Genomic DNA, 25,529 nt, shown 5'->3' on the forward strand with positions numbered 1-25,529 from the left:
GGAAGCAGAATATGTAGCTGAAAACCTAAGAAAAAGATATTTTGTGAAACTAATTTATATGTAAACTGTACTATATAAAGCAGACTTGCCACTAAAATGTACCTCAAGCATAAAGTTGCTGAGCAGTGCATGCATGAGTGATGGATCTTAATCAGTAGAGTATGTCCTTTACCATTTGTTACTGCAAAAATAGTCAGATACTTGATTCACAGCCAGACCACATATATAAGGCTCCCACCCAGGGGAAGTTTAGGGGGTATTTCTGTCTTTGTGGTTATTTTTTAATCTGTCATCTCATCTGATGATCAATTTCTTTAGGAGATACAAGCAAGGTCATGTTTTGGAATGTCTTGTCCGTCTGGGCAACCATTCCAAAACCCTTGATCCATGGAAAATGGATGATGTCCTTTTATCAAAAGATGTGGTCCCTGCTTTTGAAACAAGCAGTACAAAAGTGATCAGTTGTTTCAAATCTGCGTTTTTACCAAGAAGAAGAGAGATTGCCTTCCATTGGTATAGCTTATGTTCCTGCCTTGTAATGTCCTAAAAATGTGTTCATGATAATCTAATTACATCTTTCACTTCTTCAAACTACAGTTGACTGAGTTCACTGAATTTCAAGAGGCATAGCTGATAATTCTCATCCTAGCAGATAAGCATTTCTTAATGTTTCTTCTCCCAGTGACTCCCTTTCATACTTATGAGTGCTGATAGCACTGTTGACTGCAACCTTTGTGTTCTTGTAGCTTATCAGTTAATTTGTAAGAACATAAAGGCAGTTTACTGTAGTCAAGAATCATGTTCTTCATTTAGCAGAGTGGGCTTCGTGGTGAACTTTCTAAAATCCAGCTTCTGCCACATATGGTACATTTGGTGGTGGTTGCATTTTCGCATTCATCAGCCAGTGATATCAGTATACCCAGTTGTGCTGTAAAGCCCTTCAGGAGTTGAGTGACTGTCATCATTCCCCTTGTAACTTAAAAGCACTTTTTTACAGGTGTGTCTTATTCATCTTCTGTTTACAAATATTCCATTGAGATGGTAACGCCATGTGGTCCATAATCTGTATGGGCTTTGTAATGTCCCTGTTTCACATCAGCATGCTAAAGATACAATGTAGTGCTTTTATCATCAGTGCTTTTCTTTCAAGACATTCTCCTTCTGTCATTTGCTGAGCAACTGTTTTGCAACACCAGCATATAACTGTATCAGAAAAGCAATGCAAAATAAAATAAAAAGGCAGTACAGTTGCAAAATATTCCAGTATTATCTCATTCAGCAATTAAGGCATTATAATCACTGTCTCAAAAATGGTCTCGAAATTAGAGGGCGAACTCTTTGTACAAGTTAGCTTTCACTCTGTTTCCAGAAAGAATCCATTTATATAACTTGTGTTCCTATTGTACGAAGTCCGTTCTTGATCTTGAACTTTCTTTGTTGTAGCCTTCAAACCTTCCGGCATTTAGTGAGCACTCATTTTCCATTTCCTAATAGTAGATTTGTAGTCGGTAAAAATAACAGCTTCATTAACTTTCTTTGGGAGTTTCTAATCTACCTCCAAACCCGATTAAACACAATGCCAGGAGTCAGTTGCATTTGCTGACCCCAGATCTCCTTGCATAACTCTGTCTGCATTACATTTGACTAACTTCAGACAGTCCCAAAATGTTTAATATCAACAAAGACATCATTTGCATCTCCAACAATGTGACTGTACATAGGGTACATTCTACTTAACTTTATTGGGGTATAAAATACTTAAGTAAACATTGCCACACAACAAAATAAAGCTTTGTAGATCATGTTAGCATGCCAGGGTGTTCTTATCCTCTTCTCCCTTTCCTGTTGAGAAATAAAGATGCCCAAGTCCCTTTCTCAGGCTTAGTGGAAGCCATTAGTAGCTTTGGAAGCCAGTTTCTTAAGAGTTGTGAATAATATTGAAATTGACCTTAAATTACTCCCCCCCCACACACACACACACACACACACACACACTTTCTCTCTACACCAATAAACCCACTCTGGCCAGTCTCTCGTACTTAGCTGATATGATAATAAAAGATGTGTTAGCCTGTACACCTTCTCTTCTCCTCAACAACCAAGAAACTGGGTGCAAGGTATTTGAGCCCATCTCAGTACAACACTGGATACAGTGCTCTCAGACAATTATAGCTCTATGGCATTGTTAATTGCCATTTATTCACCATTTCAGCCAGTGCCAGTACTTGCTACTAGTCAGCATATTGGGTCACAGACTTTAAAACCAGTAAAATTGACAACCTTTCCAAAATTACTATGTCTTTTTTCCAAGGAACCTCCTGTCATTTAGTTAATCAAGAGTATAACCCCTTCAGTCTCCCAACTTGCCTGTTCAGTACCTCTTTCTATTGAGAAGTATATGACAAGTGTGTAATTCCTGATGCCAGTTTCAGCTTTACTGCATCTAGGTAACTGAAAATCTGGAGCCCCTATGTCAGCCTTATCCTTGGATAAAGTTACAATGGCCCATGGAGCCCTTGTTTCTTCCCAACCCAAGTAAACTCCAAAGTCAACTTTCTTACTGCTTTTTGAAAACCATCATTGGGGAAAAGAAGCCCCCTGAGCAACATACATTATCGGTGGTAAAGCAAGCCATTGAATAGCCTGGTTCCTCCTTGTCATATTTAGACCCATCATATTGCATGGCCTTATCAAAGCTTTCACTCTGTTCAGAATCTCCTTGTAAGTCAGACTCATTGAGTCCTCTAAAGGTTTAAAAAAATCTGAAGCTCTAAATAAACAAGTTTGTCTTGAAATTTCAGAAAGAATTGTCTAAGTAACCTCAAAAGCAATGACAAATTAAGTTCTATCACTTTGTTTTCCACATTAATTTTATAACCAGTCTACCAAAAAGACCCAGTTCAGAGGAAACTTGTAGAAGATCATTTTGTGTGTAGGACACGTGTAGAAGATCCTTTTGTGTGTCAGCAAGATGTAATACCATATCATCATTATGAAGTGGCAACATATACATTCCCCTTTCTAATTCATGTCCTCTAGTCACCAAAGGCTCTAAACATAAAGCAGAGAGCAGTGGAGATGGTGGGCAACTCTACATGGCACCCCAGTCCAGTTTAATTTGCCTTGACAGTCTATCCCCTATCTTGATTCTTACTGTAGCACCATAATAGAGATTTAATAGCCCCAACAGAACATTTAGGAAATTCCATTGTTTTCAAAAATTCAAAGAAAGACTTCTGACTAATGCTATCAAGCACCAATTAGTCATCCAAACTACAAATTAACAGTGGGCAGTTCCTCTTGTTATATTTTCAATCACTAAGCTGGTTTTAACAAAGTAATCATGTATCGTCGTCCCTGAAACAAAGCCAGTGTGATACAAGTGAATTAAAGAGGGTAAAACAATCTCTGCTCACTTTGTAAGTAAACCCATAACAATCTTAATCATGATATATCATTTAAAATATATATGGGTCTGTAAGACCCCATCTGCAAGGGATCTGTGCCTGACTTCAAAATCCGAGAAATTATTGTATGACTGCAATTCACAGGATCCGCCCCTAGCTCCCAAACATAATTTATTAATCTAATGGCTCAAATAAAACAACTCTCAACAACAAATATACCACTGTCTGTAATCCACTGGGGCATCTTCAGTCATTGTTTGTCAAAATGACCTTCCAGTGGTGCTCCTCATCATCAAGTAAGGCGTGACATGCTCTCGTGCTTGTACAAGGTCTTTAGTGTTTAACTTTTGATGTATTCAAAGCCTTTTTCTGCCAGTTTAGCTTGTCACTGCTCAAGTAAATGTACCAGTTGCAGAAAAGTGCATCTATATTAGAGTTCTTCAGACTAGACCACTTTGCTTGCAATAGATTTCACAAAAATCCTTTATTTCTGGATGCTTGTCAGAGCCAGAGTTATTTTTGCTGTAAGCATTGTTGCTTTCCAAAAGACAAATTCGTACATCTTTGCTTGAATTCAGCAAACATTAGTCAAGGCTTTAAAGGCTGTAAACTTTTGATGTGGCACTGGGGAGTCTAATTAGTGTTTTTTTTTGGTTGGGTATAATCTTCTTCAATTATTCCAGCATGGCACTTCTTTCTGGAAAATCCCACATTCAGTGTCTCATTGCCCCATACCAATGCATGTTCTACTTTGAAGTTAAAGCCAATACTAAAGGCCTCTGACAAAGTTTACTGATGACTGCAAACTGGTAACAATTATTGAATCCCTAAATGACTTAGCCATCCTGTAGTAAGGTTTGTCCCAAATAATTGATGCAGAATCACTGAGTGAAACTAAATTATTGTATCCAAAGGAAACACTGTAGGCACTCGAAGATCAAACAAGACTCAAAACGTTAGCGTGCTAAAATACTTTATTCCAACGCTTTCATCAAAGAGACTTCATCAGAAATACCAACAACTCAAAACTACCACTCTATAAATAATGCCCATCATTGAATCAATTGCATACTTAATTACTTAATTAATTACACAATTAATTAATAAATTGTCATTTAAAAACATATAACAAAACTAAGCTAAAATTCAATGTGTTTAAATCTGTTATTTAGAAAAACTAATATATATATTATCGACCCCTAACTGGGAAAAGCCGAAAGACTCAACAACAACATGTTATTTATATAAAAATATATATATATAATAATGGAATGAATTACCAGTGTTAGTCAGCAACCCTTAAGATAGACTGGCTAACTTTCTATCTTCCAAAAAGCATTTAATGTTAACTGATTCATTGAGTCCAGGAGGACTATCAACCCCTAGTCTAAGTTGCCACAGGGTCTCTCTTCTTTCGACCCTGTTTTTCATGTTAACCCCTCTTAAATCTTCAGAAACATGCTCTAGAACAGAAAATATAATTTTTTTTATAACTAGTACATATACATACATGTCTGTAAAGGGCATTGTTGACATAGTCCTAACTAGATGTGAAACTTCAGCTTCTAGTGTGGTGACCAATAAACCTAAAGGTACCTATAAGTGTTATGAATGCTCAGTTTGTAGATTCATACACAAAGGTCCGTATGTTTGTTTGTCCCATCTAGTTAGGACTATCAGTGTTCCAGGTAGATTTTCCTGTACATCAGATGTGGTTTATGTTGCTGTGTGTTCAGGATGTACAGCATTTTATATCGGTATGACCACTAGACAGCTGAGTAAACGCATAAAAGAGCATTATTATGCCATTAAGGTGAAGGATGTCAACAATGCCCTTTACAGACATGTATGTATATGTACTAGTTATAAAAAATGCCTATTTTCTGTTTTAGAGCATGTTTCTGAAGATTTAAGAGGGTAACATGAAAAACAGGGTCAAAAGAAAAGAGACCCTGTGGCAACTTAGACTATGGGCTGATAGTCCGCCTGGACTCAGTGAATCAGTTAACATCAAATGTTTTTTGGAAGATAGAAAGTCAGTCTATCTTAAGGGTTGCTGAGTAACACTGGTAATAATTCATTCCATTTTTATATAAATTATATATATTATAATAGTTTTTCTAAATAGTAGATTTAAACATATTGAATTTTAGCTTAGTTTTATTATATGTTTTTAAATGACAATTCATTAATTGTGTAAATAATTAAGTATGTAATTGATTCAATGCTGGGCATTATTTATAGAGTGGTAGTTTTGAGTTGTTGGTATTTCTGATGAAGTTTCCTTGACGAAAGCGTTGGAATAAAACATTTTAGCAGGCTAAAATTTTGGGTCTTGTTTGATCTTCATCGAGTGCCTACAGTGTTTCCTTTGGTTATTTTTGGTTTCGTACACTGTGTGCTGTCTTTTCTTAAATTTATTGTATCCTTTGGGAAGTTGTCTATCCTGTGTGATCACCATATTGACCATACACCCCTGAGAGTTCACCCATTTAGTCTGGATTTGTAAACTTGTGTGAAAGTGACCTAACTTTGGGCAAATGTGTCCACTGTCATAAGAAAGTTCTTCTGTATTGCACAGCTTATAAACAAAGGGATTGTGGCTAGAACTAGAGGTATCATTGTCCTCTTTACTTGGTCCTCATTACCCAGTCATTGAGTATAATGTCCCCTTTTGCATGCATCTGTCCAAGCACATGCAACTACTGGAATGCCCACACAGAGATACCTAAAAATGCACAAAGTGTAAACAAAATGTCATGCAGAGACTGCTTCAGAGTCCCATCACTATACTGTGTATCCCACATAATGCAAAGAAATGACCTGTGTCTGGCATACAAGACATCTTTCAACCCATTATCTGCTGCACTGTACATCAGCAAGTCAGATAGCATTACAAATGCTGTGTCCTGGGATCTAAACCTCTTCAGCAATATCAACGGAAGAGTTTGAAGACACAGGTGTATCTCTCAGAAAATGCCACTGTTCTGAAACAGACTCCTCATCCATGTAAAGCAAAGTGTGTATCTGTTCATATTCCAGTGCGTCTTGGATCTGTGGATGGGTAATAAGAAAATTTAACCCAGGAATGTCCCATGTACTGCTGTAGGACAGTAGCAGCTTATAATTTCTTTATCCGTTGCATGGGTCCCCCTCAAGTTGTCTGTGGTACAATCCCAGTTATTCTCACCAGGGGGAATATATAATTATCAGCCATGGAATGGGGTAAGGCCAGTGCGACAGCAAGTGGGTTAAATCAAGCACCAAAAGAAAAATTGGCTAGGCTTAAAATGCAGCTAGTACTCTAGTATCAGCCTATGAACCTGTAAAACACTGTCTGTATAAGCAGGTATATCAATTATTTCCACTGTCACAATTTGTATATCAGTCCTTGTTATTGTTGGTAATTGTATGCCTGAACATCTGCTCAACAAATGACCATGTGGTCATTATATTACCAGCCAAAACATACACCAGCATTGCCTACATTTTCAGGAAAGAGCACAACATTAACAGCTAACGGGTTGCAAGTTCAACCCTGCAACTCAAAGATAGACAAGTAAGAAATTGTTTGTCTGCTTCACTACAGACAAAAATGATGCAGTTACTAGGATAAATAGCATCTTCCTGAATACCCTGAACTCCCTTGCTCCCTCTAGGAAGGTTAGCATAAAACCCAGTTATGCTCCCTGGCTGTCAAAAGAAACTAAGTCCCTTATGCTAAAAAGAGATGGAGCTTTTCCAAGCCTGGATCAAAACATAGGAATTACCTCTGCTACATTATTATAGACACTTCAGACATTTTACAAAAAAAACAAACCAATAATGCCAAAAAGTCTTTTTATAACTCTGCCCAGTTCAATAACAAATCCAACCCTTTCAAATCCTGGTATACTATTAACAAAATTCTCTCTCCAGGCTGTCTCTACCCAAATACATCTCTGGAAACTGCTACTCTTCTCAAACACTTTATTGAAACAATTCAAACACTCATACCTTCCAACTGTAACAGAACTTCTCTGCCTACCCCTCCCAGTCCTTCCAACAAACAACTGTTCTTTTTGCATCCGGTTCCTACTTCCTACATCAGATCTCTTCTTCACCAACTCGAACCCTGCTCTCCCTCCACTGACAATCCTGGGTCCCCTCCTATTTAATGTTTTTACCAATGATCTCTATACTTCTAAACAATCCTCCCTCATCCGATTTGCAGATGACTCGACTCTCATCTCCATCTCAGACAATATCTCCAGTCTCCAAACACTTACTCAACAGGCTTTCCTATCCACTGAACAGTGGTTGTCCAGGAATCTACTCATTCTCAACCCTAAAAAGACCAAACTCTTATTATTTTTCCCCAGATCTCTCTCACCTCAAATCCACCTTTACTAATACTTCCGCTAATAACAGTTATCCAACCTAAAGCTCACACTGAACTCCTTAGGGTCATCATAGATGATGAACTCAAATTCAACTTGCACATCCCCAAAGTATAAAAAGACTCACCAGAAACTTGGTTTACTGTATCACAACAAAAATTTCTAACTTCAAATGCCAGACTTTCCCTTGCACAAGCTCTTCTCCTCCCCTCCCTTCTATACGCTGCCCCAGTACTCACCAACATCCAAACTACTACTTTAAACAAACTCTCACCACAAGATAGCTATATTTATCACAAGCTCTCCATACAGTACACATCACTGCCTTGCACTAAATACTCTCCACTGGTTAGAATTCCCCCATCTTCTGCTGTCACAACTTCAAATGTTACACTTCATTCTTTACAAACCTTCATCCTTGCCTGCTCTCTCTTACTTCATCTCTGTCTGCACTCCTCCGCGGACTCTCCGTACCTTTAATCAGCAACTACTACAAATCTACCAACCCAAAAAAATAGCTGGCAAACTCCTATGTAAACATTCCGTCGCCCAAGCCTGGAACAAACTCCCAAGAGACATTTGTTCTGTCATTCACCCATCCCACTTTAAAAAAAAAAAAAAAAAAACTCAAACTTCATCTACTCAGTTCCAAACTATGTCCTTGTCAAGCCCCTACTTAAGCTCCCCACAACCCTACTATATACCTTTTCTATCCCTTCACATACAGCTAAAGTAGTCCACTATTGTGGATACTTATTAAACTCTACAATCAATACTGTTGGACTAAACTCTTTTTGTAAATATGGAAATATATTTTTTAGTCTGTAAAAATATTGATATGTATATATCATGTGTTTGCATTTCTGCTTTGTCTCTCTAACGTTCTTGTATAACTGATTTTGACCATATTTTTGACTCAAATGTTTGATTCTCTGTAAACTGTGGGTTTTTTTGGAGCTTTTCTCCTCAGGTCTCCACTGAAAATGGGCCACAAGCCCAGCTGGACCAACTCGGTTAACGAATGTCAATCAATAAATAAATAAAACTCTGTAAATCACTGATTCTGTCTCTATTTACTGACATAGCCATTTAATATATGTAGGTTATATAGACAGATACTTGTACAGCCTTGCTGTATGAAATAATTGGATAAGACACAATTTTACTTTGAAGAAAATGTTTCTTTCTTGCAGAACTTGTTTTTGAAAACAAGCCTTTTGTATATAGATTTCTAGCTCTTTCAAGAGCAAACTAATAAGTACAGACAGCTATAACCTTGAAGCACAGCTGCTGATGATACCCTATTGGAGAACAAACATGTTGATGTACAGACATTGGCTGTTTTAAAAAAAGCAAGGTGCCTATTTCACAGTAACAGTTGTTGAGTTGCAGTGAAGCACATACTAAAAAAATAGAAAATGGAAGTGATTTTTTATATCTGCCATTTAGCAAGTATTAAAAAATATAAATTAAAATAGCGTCATTCAGAGAACTTGAAATTAGAAAAAGGAAAGCAATTTCTGTGTGTATATATGTATGTGAGAGAGACAGCAAGCAGGCACATCTCTTGGCAACTTTGCTCAAGAATCATGGACAAAACCAAAGTAATGTGAGGACAAAAAACAAAAATCATGGCCGATTTTTAAATATTACTGTAACTTACTTAAAATAGAGCAGCAGATTGTACACGAACATGCTTTTTCATAACAATCAGAAGTATGAAATTATAATATTTGGCTTTATTAGCTGACAATACTCTGCAGAGTTGTACCACATCATCAAACTTTCTCATGGGAAAGAGCAAAAATGTGAGCCAAAGTAGGGAATGTTATTTAAAATCAAAGACACTTGAGAGATGTGAGGGGATTGCAGTGCCTTGTATTGTATCTTTTTTTTTTTTTTTTTTTTTTTTTTTTTTTTTTTTTTTTTTTTTTTTTTATCACAATGTGGCATGTGAGATTAATTCAGTCAAGAGAGTAGCTCTAGTTGTAGGGCACATTTTGTTGTGTGTGTTTGTACTCCAAGTACTTTTTGAATGTAGAGTACTTCCGCCAACAGCAAATATATATGCTACAGCAGCTTTGCTATATTAGGCCTGAGAAACTATTTTACGTCAAAAATATAAAAAAAAATGTATATATTAATAAAATGGACTGTTACTGAGTGCAAGGTTTTATAGGAGAAATAATGGACCTTCTGGGGTGGAAAGGCCCTCTGCCTGCAGCACTGGGCCTCACAACACCACTGGGCAATCCAATATTTCTCCAGTAATGCCACCCTGTCCAGGTATTATAGCTTGTTTATCTCTCTTCTTCCAATCCATACATTCCATTAGTACTTTAACAAGTAAACCTTTATTCCTTTCTTCCATCTGTCTAAAAAGAAAAAAAGTGCTCTGTACTGTATGTACTTGGTACTGCTTGAAAATGTGCTGCAATTAATAGTTTAATTCTTGTACTGCCTTTCTAAGCCCCCCCACACCTTTTGCATCAAGCCTCCTAACACCCCAGTATGTCATGATAGCTGTCCTGCTTTTGATTTATTTGTGTAATATACTCAGTTCACCATTTCTGCACCTGCAGTAGTCTTTAGGCTATATAGGTTGTGTCTTGCCGGAGAAGCAACAACTGGCCATTTTCCAAAACCTGTGGTAGCTCCCTCCCATACCTCCACTCTAATGATGATTGGTCCAACCTGACATGGAAATATCAGAAGTCAGAGTGGAAGATCTTCAGTACTTTGTTGCTTCCTCATGAAGAAGCAGTACAGAAGCTTAACAAAAGCAGCAAACAGCCAGCCTTTAGCTCCCTTCCGGCAGATAAGTCCCCTTTGGGAAACCTTTCCACACAGAAATTTTAACTGTTGTGTTTATAAAGATATATTTGATAAAAAAGTTATATTTACATTTACTTTAACAGTTCTGTTCCTTTAAGAAACACAGTATTTCTCTATTATCAGATGTTTCCTGTCAGGGACTTTTTTTTTTACCTTCGGCTAATTTGGGGGCATATTTAGGAACAAAATGTACATATTCTGTAAACTTATTATTTAAAGAAAAGTTTTGTGTGGAAAGTGTTTTTCTGGGCAGGGACAACTATGGGGTATGAAGTGTTTGTGTTCACACTGTGACATCTTGCCATTTTTCTGTCAGACGAATTTTACTTTGCAGGGTTTTCTGATGAGAATTTAATATGCTGGTTATGCATTACAGTAGTTTGGGGATTCTCTGTTTAGAAGTATGTGTGCTACTTGTGCAAAATATTTGACATATTACCTTCTAGCCGACTCATTGCAATGATTCTAACTGCATCTGAAGCATTTTCATCTGTCAGAGCATGAAAACTTACTACATTTCTGCTGGTCCAGCTTCTGCATTTCCTAGAAAATACAATTAAAGATACTTTGCAGACTCCACTGGCTCAATCTGTGACTTAATTGAATGTAGGTGACTCTGCAGTGGCTAGCAGCCGTTCCTCAGAATACACACTTACCTCTCTGGCTTTGTCGCCATCATGAACCAGGGCTCAGCCATGTCCCTTTGGCTGTTCCAATGTCAAAATTGTGCACGGGAGAACCATCTTTATTTGGTCACAGAGACATACCAGGGGGGTACTACTGGATATGGCCAGGGGGAAAATCTTCATGTTATAGCAAAAGATCCTTCTCCTAGTCTGTTATCATGGATACTTGTCAAGAAAAAAACAAAAAGTTAAATATTCCAGTGAATGTTTTTATGGGAACAAATGGATGGTCTCCCTGAATTGAGAGAATATGATATGTTGCAAGTAGATATGCCTCATTCTACTTCAGTTCCACCTGTAGTGCTACCCCTGGAGGATGTATGTAATGCTGCCTGTAACAAAAGTGATAAACAACCTTCAGTACCCCAAAAAAGCAGATAGGTTTTATGAAGTTTCTCATACCAACAAACACTTGATCTGATATTGTTAATCCTAGTTCATTCCTTATGTATGGGTATCGGGTCCGACCTCGGAACCGAGCAGGCCATCTTCCAAGCTCGCGTCAGCTTCAAACTCTCGAGCTAAACTCCTACCCACAATCCCCCTCTCCCTGTTAACTCAGATTTTGTTTGCCGCATTGCCATTCGGTCGTGTCAAGCTACTTCTCTTGAACTAAGTACAGTTATTTGTTGTTTGATAGTTTTTCAGGGTACTTTTCTGTCAGAAAAGTTTATATTTCATTGTCTCTTACACTATCGCATTTAGCATACATAATTTCTTCATGTTTTTCTAATCTTTTCTTTACCACTTTTACCACGAGGTATCTCTTTTTGCCATCGGTGGTAATCCTTTCCCCTTTTTCTCATACCTTCAGGTGCTCTCTTGTACCATTGCTGGTACCTTTTATATTAGTTTATTTGCTGTCATGGCAGATGAGAAAGGTAGTCCGGGGTTTAAGCAGTGTTCTGATTGTGGACACAAACTTCCTACTTCTGATGCACACTGTGTGTTTGTTTGGGAGTTTCCCATTTGTCTGCTGACCCACCCTGCACTATTTGTGAGAACTTTTCGAATAGAACCTTGTTGGAGAGAAAAAAACAAGCTGTTACTGAAGGGACTTCTTAAATCTCCCTTTTCAGAGGCTGTTTCTGGTCGGAGGCCTCAAGCCCTCCTAGAACCTGTAAGAAAATCTTGGCTGTTCCTACTAAGGCTAAATCTTTGCCTTCGTCCCCGGCTGGGGACTCCCGCCAACCAAAACCTAAAAAGGCTAAAGTTTCAGCTCCGTAGCTTACTCAGTCAGCCCCAGTGCTTTCGGTGCCTAGACCTTCGGCACCAAGGCTTTCAGCTCCATTAGCGATCTCTGCTCCATCTTCTCCTGCAGCCTTCACTATATCGACACCGAGTGACTCCTCGGTTCAGACTATTACCACTGTATCGGCACCGACCATTCAGTCGGCACAGACCTTGACCGTGTTGGCTCTGAGATATTCCTCGGAACCAACACCTTTATTGTTGACTCCAGTTTTGTTGGTTCCAGTTTCAGCACCGACAACCACTTCAGCACCGATCCCTGTGTCTGTTCAGACCATGACCTCGGCACTGATGACTTCTTTGGTGCAGACCGTAGTCCAATCTATCTCGGCACCGTTGTCCTAGGTGTGGACAGATGAGATTGGCACTGACTATGGGCACTGAGTTTGCCTTTTCTGTGGACAGGCCTGTTTCTCCCTCAGTCTCCGTGAGGTCCACTAGAAGCCTTTCCGAACATGATGTGTTGCGTCTTGTGGATCAGGTGCTCTTGGCAAGAGGTATCCCACCCCTCAGGAACTATCCTTCCTTGAGAGGTGATCACCTGTCTCCAAAGACACCTTCTTATTCTCCTCCTTCATAGCCTTTGAAGTCCATGGATATAGCACAGTCTTCTCCTTCTGCAGTCCCCTTTATGGATCTCACTAAGGAACTGCAGTTGCCTTCGTGGCAGGAAAGTTTTGCTACGACCCAGGATGTCAGTTGTGACACGCATAGTTTGCTGCTCCAAAGCCATCCAGGGACTCCGGGTCGGCAGGCTGAGCCACTTAGGGGAGGGGTGACCCCTGTCCTAGACATGCACCCCTCTTCGGGTGGACCAGCCATCCAACTGATGGAGAAGGCCTTCACTGCTGCTGGCGGTTACTGGACTGTCTATACCTCAGCCCCCCCTCTGGTATACTGGTTTTACAAGTCGCACCTAGCGGACACAGGGTGCAAGGGCCTCAGGACATATTCCCACAGAAATCCCCTTTTCCGCTGTCTTCTCCAGCTTCTCCTGCTGAGGAGGTCCACCGGAAAAGTTTGTGTAAGAGGAAGCACATGGACTCCACAGAGGAGTCCCTCACTGAAGACACAGATTTTGATGAGGGGGAAGGATCTCCTCGGTCACCCTCTGAGGTATCCTTTGGTGATATCCTTGAAATCCTGAAACAGAGAGGTGACTGGCAGTCCTCTAAACCGACCTCTGAGGAATCTGTGTTCCTGCAGGCCTTTTGCGCCCGGCCCCCTACCTTCTGGGTTACTCCATCTGCCGATGAACTTGTCTGGCTCATCGTGCAGCGTGCTTGGAAGGCTCCTGATACCATTGAAGCTATTCTCCAGAGGCCAGCTAAGATTTTGTCCCCTCCTGCTTCAGATCCCCATTGGTCCAAAGTTCTTCCTGTGATGCTTTGGTGGTGGCGGCTGCAACAAAAAAGGATCTGGCAGAAGAAGAAAGTCAGACTGTCCATCCCCCTAACAAAGAGTCCCGGGCCCTGGACAGGATAGGGAAGCGCAACTTTGCTTCAGCGACCTTTACTATCAGGTCCCTGAATTATATGGCACATTTTACCAGGCTTCAAAGGGATCTGATTTCTGAGCTCTCTGAAACCTTGGCTGGTACCACGTCTGATGAGGTCCGTGACAAAGTGACCTCTCAGCTGGCCACTATTGAATCTATATCTAACTCCTCTATGCAACTGATATCTCACGCATCAGAAGGAGCAGCGGGTTCAGCTGCGGTCTTGAGACGACACGCCTGGATGCGCTTGTGCAGTTTCACGGAGCCCTTTATGGCTTCCTTTCTTAACGCTTCCATTGAGGCCTCCTCGTTGTTTGGGCCCAAAGTTAAAAGCACACTGGCCAGATGTGAACAGGATGGTAAGACCCTTTCTGCCGTAGGTGTCCGTTATTCTTCCCCTCAACGTGACTTCTCCCGAAACCAAAAGAGTGGGAAGATGTGGTTCAAGAAATCTCAGGGTCCTTTCTGTGACACACAGGCCGAGTTCTCCCCCAGAGGCAGAGGGGGTCCTTTCGGGGCAGAGGGGGTCCGCGTAACCAGGGTTCCAGGGAATCTTTCCCTGGTCAATCCTACCAGCGCTCCTGAAGTGGCCCAACTCCTTTCCTTTGGAGGTGTTTTGAGGATGTTTCTCCTTGTACCTTTCTGCCTGGCTAACCATTACCACCGATTCTTGGGTACAAAGGATTATAACCAGATGTTATCATTTCCCCTTCGATCTTTGTCCTGCCCCTTCAGAAAACCTTCCCGACGTTCCACCCAGTCAAAGGGAAGAAACAGCACTAGAAATAGAAAAGCTGCTAAGAAAGAGAGTCATCCAAATAGTCCCTCCAGACCAGATAGGATCTGGATTCTACTCAAGACTATTTTTGGTGCCAAAGAATACCGGGGACTGGAGACCAATTTTGGATCTCAGTGTATTGAACAAGTTTGTGAGAGTAAAAAAATTCTGGATGGTCACAATACAGTCTATCCTCCCACTTTTGGAAAAAGACGATTGGATGTGCTCGATAGATCTTCAAGATGTGCACTACCACATAAAAGTGGACAGGCCATCAAGAAGATTTCTGCGCTTCCGTGTGGGAGCCAGTCACTACCAGTTCAGAGTACTGCCCTTCTGACTCTCTACAGCCCCCAGAGTGTTCACAAAGTGCATGGCAGTTGTCACAGCTCACTTGCGACTTCAAGGATTCCAGGTGTTTCCATACCTAGACGACTGGCTCATTTCTGCCCCCACCAGACATCTTCTGGAAAAAGCCCTGGCATACTCCCTCCTCGCTGCTCAAAGGCTAGGCATAACCATAAACTGGCAAAAATCCAATCTCACCCCATCTCAGTCAACAGAATTCATAGGGGTTATCTTGGACACAAAATACTGCAGAGCTGCTATACCAGATCACAGAATTCTAAGGATAAAGCAACAACTAATTCCAATCCTTTCAAGGAAAAAATCCACGGCTCACTCGGTTCTACAGCTGTTGGGTTTCATGGCAGCCTCCATCACCATTGTTCCCCTGGCCAGGTTTCAACATGAGGCTTCTACAATGGCTACTGCTCACCCAATGGTATCCTTTTCAGCATCCTCTTTCAGCCATGATTCGAGTAACCCACAGGTGCAAACAGGATTTAAATTGGTGGATGACACACAATCCGTCACAATGGTCTCACCCCTTCTACCCCCAGCAACCCAAGACCACAGTGACCATGGACACCTCCCTGATGGCGTGGGGGGGGGGCGCTATGTCAAGGACAGACAATCCAAGGCACTTGGTCCGAACTGGAGGCCCATCTGCATATAAATGTTCTAGAGCTGAGGGCGGTGTTTCTGGTGTTGCAAGAATTCTATCCCCTGCTGCTGTCTGTGACAATTGCGATTCAATCAGACAACATGTTGGTGGTCTGGTACATCAACAAGCAAGGTGGAACCAAATCTTACCCCCTTTGTCGAGAGGCCATGAGAATATGGCAATGGGCGATGGCTACCAACAGTTTTCTTCTAGCATCGCACATTCCCGGGAGTTCCATGCTACCAATCCACCTGGAATTAATGACCACATTGTGTTTGGTTCTTATTTTATGGTGAATAAATCAATGATCCAATCTCAGTTGCCATAAACATTCTTCAACCTCACAAGTGGTCCCTGAATCCCTTGATAGTGGCGGAGATCTTCCACCGCTGGGGCCGTCCTTGCTGCAACCTCTTTGCATCCCCGACCAACTACAAATGCAGCAACTACTTCACCCTGATTCCCCCTTCGGGACAGTCACCCAGGGACGCTCTGGTCCACGATTGGACCTCGAGTCTTCTTTATGCATTCCCACCTTTTCCCCTCATTCCCCAGTTTCTGAAGAAAGCTCATCGGTTGAAGAGCAAGGTGATCCTCTTAGCACCATATTGGCCTCAACAGATTTGGTTCCCCTTCCTTTGGCCTCACCTACTAGATCGACAATGGAAAGATAAACAAGTAGACCTTTTTTTAGCACCAGTGTCAATAATACTGGACTGTCTGGCCGACCTTTTTCAATCGGGTCTATCGGCCTCTACCATTAGAGTTCATTTGACTGCAATTTCTAATTTTCATGAGGGTGTCCAAGATTCCTCTCTCATGTCCCATACATTGTGCAAGACCTTCATAAAAGGTGTGAATCATTTGAAACCACCTTTTAGAGAACCTATTCGACCATGGGATTTATCATTAGTTCTACAAGCTCTGACAATGTCACCTTTCGAACCAGCCTCTTCTTGTGACCTCAAGTATTTGTCATGGAAAACCTTGTTTTTGGTTGCCATTACTTCTGCCAGACGTAATTCTGAGCTTCAAGCTTTATGTATCAAGAGTCCATACTTGATTTTTCATAGAGAATAGAGTGTGTCTGAGAAATAATCCATCTTTTCTGCCTAAAGTGATCTCTGAAATGTCCATTAATCAAGCCATTGAATTGCCAGTTTTCTTTCCCAATCATTCAAGCAGAGGAGAGTATTGCCTACATACCCTAGATATCCACAGGCAAATCCATTTTTACTTAAACAGGGCTAACCCCTTTCGTAAATCTGACCAGTTATTTTTGGCCTTTTCTGGACCTAGATTAGGATCTGCTGTTGCTAAGGTCACATTAGCTAGATGGTTGAAGGACTGTGTGACCTTCTACACAACGTAATATCTCGTTGCCTACTACCATGAAAGCTCATTCAACAAGGTCGGTGGCAACTTCTGCTGCCGTCCATGCCAGAGCTTCTTTACACGACATCTGTGCATCTGCAACTTAGGCTACGCCTCATACCTTCATCAATCATTAAAAATTGGATTTGGCCTCCAGGGGAAGAGCATCTTTCGGTTCTGTGGTGCTCAGGAATGTCCTTCCATGAGAGCCTCCCAGGTATAGAGGTAGCTGGGGACTCTGTCCCATGCGTAAGGAATGAACGAGGATTAACAAGATCAGATAAAGAAGTTATGTCTTACCTTAACGTTCCATCTGTATTGTTGATCCTCGTTCACTCATTACGATACTCCATCCTTCCCCCTCCTGTGGCTTCTAGTGGATCTCACCATCCGGTTCTCTTAGGTTATTTGACCAGAGGTAGCCTCTACCTTCTTTTGACTTGCAAACTCAGTCTGAGGTAACAGGGAGAGGGGGATTATGGGTAAGAGTTTAGCTCGAGAGTTTGAAGCTGACACGAGCTTGGAAAATGGTCGGCTCAGTTCAGAGGTCGGAACCGATTCCCATGCATAATGACTGAACGAGGATCAACAATACAGATGGAACATTATGGTAAGACATAACTTCTTTTTTTCCCACCTCAGGCCAGACAATATCAACATCTACAGCATAGAACAGGCTCCTGGCATCATCTAAACGAGATTTTGTACAGATTTGGTACGAGATTTATTTCCTTACACTTTGACATAATAAAATTCTTAAGAAATGGACTATTTTGTTAAAGTTTGTGCTTTTTAGTATTGACAGTTTGAGACATGTAAATATTACTCTGCCCCCAAAGGTAGTGCCTATCTCAATTCTGTTGTTTCCAACATTTCCCAAATATCTAAACATGCTCTTAGAGGCATGTATGACTGTGTAGATACTATGTCTATAGGGCCTCAGCTTCTGCTGCTGTTTTGAGAAGGTATGTGTGGATATAAAATCAAGCTCTTCCTGATGAGGAAGTATCTAAAAGTTTGAATTCAGCTTTAGTTAAGGAGGCTTTATTGGGTCCATCTGCTACTCAGGTCATCAAATGTTTCATGTGAGAGGGAAATTAATTCAGAGAGGTTTCTAAGATTTTTCAGGATCCCCTTACAAATCTCTGAGATCCTCTTTCATGCCTAAGAAACAGAACAAAGCAATCCTTGCCTTCTTAGGCCAAACAGAGAAACAGAAAGAGATGGCCGGAGGGAAAAAAATAAACAAGGATCCTTTCCAAAAAAGAGACAGTCACAACTTAAGAATGACTATCTACTGTCTCTCTGTACATTCCCCTTTGGCAGCAGGTGGTGACAGACTAGTAGATGTTAAAGGTGGTTCAGGAGCGATACAGTTGGTACTGGATACAGAAACCTCCTTTTATGAGAATTTGTTCCCACCCAATGAATCTTAACAATCCAGACAAAAACATTTCCTCATTTTCTCCAGCACTTGCTCACCATCTGAGTCATAGAACCAGTGACATTAAAACAAAGGGGCAAAGGTTTCTATTCTAGAATCAGAAGTGGTTCAGCCAGTGCCCTTGGGCAGGTACTATGAAACAATGCCCCCCCCCCCCAGCTCTCCAAGAGACCAAAAAAAAAGGGCTCTGCACTATAATAAGCCAATCACTGGACTTCAGGTGATTAGCTTACTATAGTTAGATCCACTCCCCCCAGCTCTTCCATTGAATGTTCTACTGGCACACCAACCAGGGGCCCAGATACATGACATGTTCCCCCACTCCAACCATTCAGGTCGTCTTTCTGTGACCTGCCCTTAACCTTCCTTCAACACCAGTACCTCACCAAACCAGCAAGAATCTCTGTCGCCAATTCCCAACTAATCTCCACCCTACTCTATGCATCAGCCATACTTACTAATCTTAGACAGTCAGACCTACACAAACTTGAAGCCTACTACAATAAAATTGCAAAATTTACCGCTGGTGCCTCCTACCACATTCACTACTGTGTCTCCCTTAGAAACCTTGACTGGCTTGAAATCCCACAACTCCTACACCAAACTCAACTCACCTTTGCTCATAAACTAGTAAACCACCCTTTCCGTATCCCATCGCTCCATACAATTCTCAAACCCTACCACTCCTGTAGACCACTATGCTCCTGCAACAAAAATCTACTCCAGGTCACCAAAGCTAAAAACTCAGCAGGTGAAGCACTTTTTTCCTGCGCTATATCCAAGCTCTGGAACAAGCTTCCCATTGCCATAACTACCCTTCCTTCCTGCAGTCTTTTCAAGACTGCACTTAAATCTCCCCTAATTTCTCACTGGCTTTGTCCTTGTCCAAACCCCAACTAATAACCCCCCCAACCCTTCTCTCCTTTCCCAGACTTAGAGTATCCTCTCTATATCTATAAAACTGAACTGAAAATTACTCACTGCTTGTTAATCCTTCCAGGATTTAGTTATCTTTTAGTCTATTATTGTTATCCAGTCACTGTCTAGAAAATTTGTAGCACTGTGTTTTACTTCTTATTTCTCATTTTTGTAATTAGAGCTTACTATTCAGTTGTACAGATTTTGCTCCTGTATTACTCCATGTCATGATCACTTCTACTGTATACATACCTTTATTGTTATTGTTTTCCAATCTACCATGTCTTTCTGTGGAGCTTTTCTCCCCTGGCCTCCGCTGAAAAAGGACTTATGTCCAGTCGAAAAATGTAAATAAATATTTTATTTAAAAAAGTAATTTCTTCTTTTAAACTGTAGCAAACTGTTTGCTATAAACGTAGGAATAAAAGTTTCTGCAGTTTATACCCTGCCTTCACAGAGCTCTACAGTGCTCATGTTTTAGTTTAAAAAGATTTTTTTAGCAGGATATTTGCTAAAGATGTAGGAAACAGCTGTTCAAGTTTATACCCTGCTTGTATGGAGATCTACAGTGCTTAGGTTGTAGTTAAAAATACATATATGTGTATTTTTTTGAACTGTAGCAAACTGCTGAGTGTAATGTAGCGAGCAGGTGATATAATTTAGGCCATACACAGAGCACTATAGTGCACAGGTTTGACCACAAATGCAATACCTGCTTTTAAATGCTGGTATTGCGTTAAAGGCAGTTCAGGATTAGCTGATCACACACCTCCCCCAACACTTTGTCCCTGAGGTAGTTGCCTCTCTCACTCCCATTCTAGCTACACTACTGTCCAGAATGCTTCTGGTACCAAAGAAAGTGTCTTCTTGGAGATCAGTCCTAGATTTTTCCTTCATATAACTGTATGTGGAAGTTACAAAATTCAAGATGTTGACCTTTCAGAGTCTGTTACGTGTCATCCCTCAGGGAATTTTTATAGTAACATTGGACCTACAAGATGCATACCATCACATTCCAATAGCCAAAGGCTTCAGGAAATTTCTTAGATTTTCTTGGTCTGGGTCACAATGTTAGTTCTGTGTATTATCCTTTGGGTTATCTACTGATTCTGAGGTGTTTACAGTGTGTCTTGCTCCAGTCATAGCTCACTGCAGACTGAATGGCACTCCCATTTTCCTTTAGACAAATTCATTATCTTTGTAGAGTCTTCTCCCAGATGTTAGAGCCCTTAACATGGATTTCATCTCTTATGATCAATGTTGAATTCCAGGTAAACATTCAGAAATCCTCCTTGATCTCTTCACATGGGATTTTCTTTCTAGGATGTCTTATAGATGTTCTGCAGCAGACGGGCTTTTTGATGAAGGGCAAGGTGGATTTTTACCTGGAAACCTTCCTGAGCTTCTCAGCTGAGACTCAAGACTTCATCCAGAGACTTTCTTAGAATTCTGGGATTCATGGCTTCTATGATTTTCATGATTTCTGTCACCAGGTAACACATGAGAGAGATTCAGCATGAGAGAGATTCAGTGGCATCTAAAAGACACCTGGACCCAATACTTGCATCCTCAGGATTTTCAGATGCCAATCTTTTGCTCTGAAAAAAAAAAAAAAAAAAAACAACTGCTCTGGTGTACACTACAAATACAGGTCTCCCCTTTCTCCTCAACCTCTGAGTCAGTCTGTAACTGCAGGCACCTCAGATTCTTTTTTTGGTGGGAGGCAGTTACCTTGCAGGTCAAGGTACAAGGCCTGTGGAATTTTTCAGACAGACCAAAGCATATAAATATACAAGAGATTTTGGCTGTGATCCATGCCTTAAAGTATCTTTATCATTTATAGTTACCACAACTTCAACAGGTGAATAAAGACAACATGACAGTGAATGTAGTACATCATCAAGTAAAGGGTCTGTGTATGCCAGCTATGATCACTTCGGACTTAGCTATTCAGCACTGTTTAACTCTCCAAGCATCTTACATTCATTCAGAGCAAAACATAGTGGCAGACGAGCAGAACAGTACCAGGATAGACCCTCACAAATGGAAATTCAGTGGTTGGGTCTTCCAAGAATTGATCTAGTTGTGGGGAACACCTCAAGTAAATCTGTTTGCCTTCTTTCAAAACAGACAACTCAACAGATTCTGCTCTGGGACTCTGCAAACATGCCTGGAAAACAGGTGCTTTTTCATTTTCTTGGATGGAAATGTTCCTTTATGCGTGTCGACCCTTTCCACTTATATCCAGGGTGATTCTGAAGATTCAGAAGGAGACTCAAAAATAGTCATGGTGACTCCTTTTTGTCCCAGCCAACCTTGGATGTTCATGTTTCACTATTGTAGTAATAACTGATGGGATTTCCTGCCATGGAAGCCCTTGCTGGGCCCTACTACCAGAGAATTTTCTCCTTCTCCTGGAGCCAGACACAGAGTGCTAGCCAGTGCATTGATCAGTAGAAGTCTTCTTTCTCTGGTCAAACTTCAGAAACATGCAAACTATGAAGCATACAAATGATGACTGCTACCACAATCCAGACAGTATGTTTTGTAGTAATCACAAATCACGTAGTTCGTAAAAATGCCAACTGATTTATTCACCATAAAGGAAAAACCAAACACAGTCGAATTAGGTGCCTTTCATCTTTACCACATCAGAAAGACTTTTTCAGATACATCGACTTTGACACTCCCCCCCACTTAAATACCTCATTAATCGATCACATGACATAATCACTTAATTCAGGTGTAACCTCCCAACTTTAAAACTTTTCTTTCGGTCTTCCTCAGTACACTTTAAACCATTTTCCATTTCAATACAGTACCCAAGTTATTTAATTTATGATTGTCATGTGATAGATTAGTGAGGTATTTAAGTGGGGGGGATGTCAAAGTCAATGTATCTGAAGAAGTCTTTCTGATGTGGTAAAGACGAAAGGTGCCTAATTCGACTGTGTTTGGTTCTTATTTTTAATGACCACATTTCCATTTCAAGCATATTAAAACACAAATCATACTGCATATGATTAACTGGACATTAGAAAAGTTTTTAGTCACATTTTTAGGTTTTGCTTTATGCTGATATACATACATATATGTGCTTCATCTCTAATGGTTAACCGTGTTTTACTACATTAATTTTTGTAAACATTCATAAGTTTTCAAAACATTGTATTTATTGTGACACAATATCTGAATATTATACAATTTTTTTATACAGTATAGGTTAGCTGTTAATGTATATAGGTTATATTGTCTTGCTGTTGTATTTTATTTTATTCTATGTTAACTTAGAATAAGTTTTTTCTAATTACACTAGATTAATGGAAGTCAGTCATCGGTTACAACATTAGGGCATTGTGTTCTTAGTGTGTATATCAAGATGCAAGTTTTTATGACAATTGTACTCTGAAGATGCCCACAATGGTCATGGGTGAAAGCGCTTAGTACATACTATTTTATGGTTTGTTGTTTTTAACCAGTTTGAATAAACAGGACCCTTCGCAATACCGTGTTGCCTTTTTTTTGTGTTACTAGTAGTTGTTTCCAAGTGTCGTCATTATCACAGCACACACTGAGAGCCTCGTCATTTTCGATAGCATATTGGAAATGGTAGACTCTAGAAGCATTCTAGAGGGAGTAACATGGTCCTCTGTACATACCTTTATAGGGCATTACAAACTGGATTATTTTTCCAGATCCAGGACCGGCTTTCCTAGGACTATTCTCCAGGGTCTCCTGGATCCATAATGGATCCATAACCTTCCTCCTACTCCCAGGTTGGATAGTCTTTGGTAATCAAGTGATATAGCATAAAAGCTACTGTAGTAGTGGGAATGACAAACCTAGTATCGTTATGTAAGTTGCACTTACCCTTGACAGTAAATGTTTGAATTCCTCACTGCTGCAGTAGGCATACCCGTCAACCACCCCCCAAGTGTTATATATAGTTACTGTTGGAAAATAATTTGGCGGCTTTTTGTTGTTTTAGCTCAGGATGAGTATGCTGCTACTTAATTTTTAGGCAAGAACACCCTGAAGATTTTTCACTCAGCTGCTGATTCTCTCCTCAAGGTTAACTAATCAGTAGCCAAGTGTGTGAGGGAGCCAGAGGTTTTGGAAGCAGGCTGTTGGTTGTTTCTGGGCAAGAGACAACTTGAATAGCCTAAAGGCTACTGCAGTAGTAAGGAATTCAAACATCTACTGATATGGGAACTTGCACAACTGTGCTTACAAGACAATAGCTAGTGTGCGTAAGAGAGTCAAACTTTCAATATATATATTTTATTCAGATCACTTATGTTTCATCTTTCCAAGCTCGTATCTGTAAGAGGTAGTAAGTAGTATCATGTACACCGTTGTCAGCCTTTTTTAAACGTGACAAGGGTGAATGTTCTACAGTTAGGATATTTGAGAAAAAAATGTAGCCTCATGGGTCTGAAGTGATTGTAGCTTATTTTGTAAGCTAACTAAGTTTGCATGTATCTGTTTGTTTCTTGAAGGTGGCTGAAAGAGCATTATATTACTGGAACAATGAGTACATAATGAGTTTGATAGAGGAGAACTCCAATGTTATTCTACCCATCATGTTTTCCAGTCTTTATAGGATTTCCAAAGAACACTGGAATCCGTAAGTACTTTTTCTTGATAAGATTGTTTAAAAAATTAGCCTGCTCTTCATACTTTTTATTTAAGCTTACAAAAAGTTGTTAAATGGTTGTATTGAGTGATGCTCCTAATAATATTTTCATCGACCAAATGTCTAAGAAGCATAGTCATGTTATAATTTCTGGTTATCTGGCTGGCTGTTAACCCTATTAAAACAATTTGAAACAGTAAGCCTACAGGGTTTTAACTTGCTATGCCTATCCCTGTTCACTTCATCAAAACCTTCCTGTACCAAATTATTGGGTACCCTCTAAAATAAATTTTATTTGCTAAAATTTGTAGTTGCCTCTAAGAAAAGGTATGTCTTGTTGGTCAAGCAACTCATTCTGGCAAATTAATATTTTTACTGTATTTCTTTTTAGAGCTTTAGAATTCATGCTGTTGTAGTTAAAGTAAGCATTACTTTGAACTTCTTTCTTATAAATCTTGGTAAAAAGAGAAATTCCAGCTTTATAAACATGCAAATCTAAAAAAAAATGAGAGGGGGAATCAGTCAAATTGAAAAGTAAAATAATCAATGCATTATTTCTTTAATTTGACCTCATTGCTTTACAGCTTTATAGGGATTCTTCAGTTATAAATTTTATATAATTTATCCTTGTGTTCTTCCTTTCAGGGTCTTGAATTACAATTCAAGCCAAATAATAAATATTTTATTATTGCCAATTGTTCTATGTTATAATGACAGGAAGTCATTTGTACCATTTTTATTTATAATACTGTTTTGTGTACTTCATTTTGCTTTGTCTTGTTTTTCTGATCATACTAATCACACATTACTATCATTTTCATTTACAACTTCTCTGTTTCTTGTGCAATTTTTTTTGGCTGACTGATCTGGATATTGACTCATTGTTGTCTAACAATTCCAGTGTTTAAATCAAGTCTATGTCAGAAATTTTCATGACTTTTAAGTCACTTCAGCTGTCATTCAGTAAGCAACAGCAACACATTTCTGCCCAGCTCCATGGAGCAAAGAGCAGTGGAAACCAGTCTGCAACTCAGGGAGCTGAAATTTCATTAGCAGCCTTAGCACTGAAGGAGCCAGGCAGGAGTAAAGGGTCATAACCTACTGGGCCTCTCTGTGAGGGGGAGTTGCTTACACTCAGAGGCACAGAAGGCAGCACAGTCTCCTTGGTGGAGATCAGAGAGACGGGTAGATCATTGGTCATTCCACAGGGAGGGACAGGACTGATGGGAGGGAACATCCCTTGCAGGAGTGAGGGACAGCCCTTCTCCATGCCTCATTTAGGTGCATGTGAGTTAGAGCTGGGTAGAAAAACATGGA

General features: G+C 40.2%; 1 protein-coding gene across 3 annotated transcripts in view; it reads left to right on the top strand.

The window, feature by feature from the left end:
- The window catches only part of PPP2R5E (protein phosphatase 2 regulatory subunit B'epsilon), a 2,371,886-nt gene that overhangs the window by 2,152,591 nt on the left and 193,766 nt on the right, over nucleotides 1-25,529 (top strand). For all 3 annotated transcript variants that reach the window (XM_044074552.1, XM_044074554.1, XM_044074553.1), the window contains exon 12: nucleotides 24,076-24,203. In XM_044074552.1, coding sequence (XP_043930487.1) covers nucleotides 24,076-24,203 — 128 coding nt within the window. The remainder of the gene's footprint in view (nucleotides 1-24,075; nucleotides 24,204-25,529) is intronic.

The sequence above is a fragment of the Protopterus annectens genome, chromosome 6.part0 (genome assembly GCF_019279795.1).
Source record: "Protopterus annectens isolate FY-2018-M chromosome 6.part0, PAN1.0, whole genome shotgun sequence".
In the NCBI taxonomy this organism is placed as follows: Eukaryota; Metazoa; Chordata; order Ceratodontiformes; family Protopteridae; genus Protopterus; species Protopterus annectens.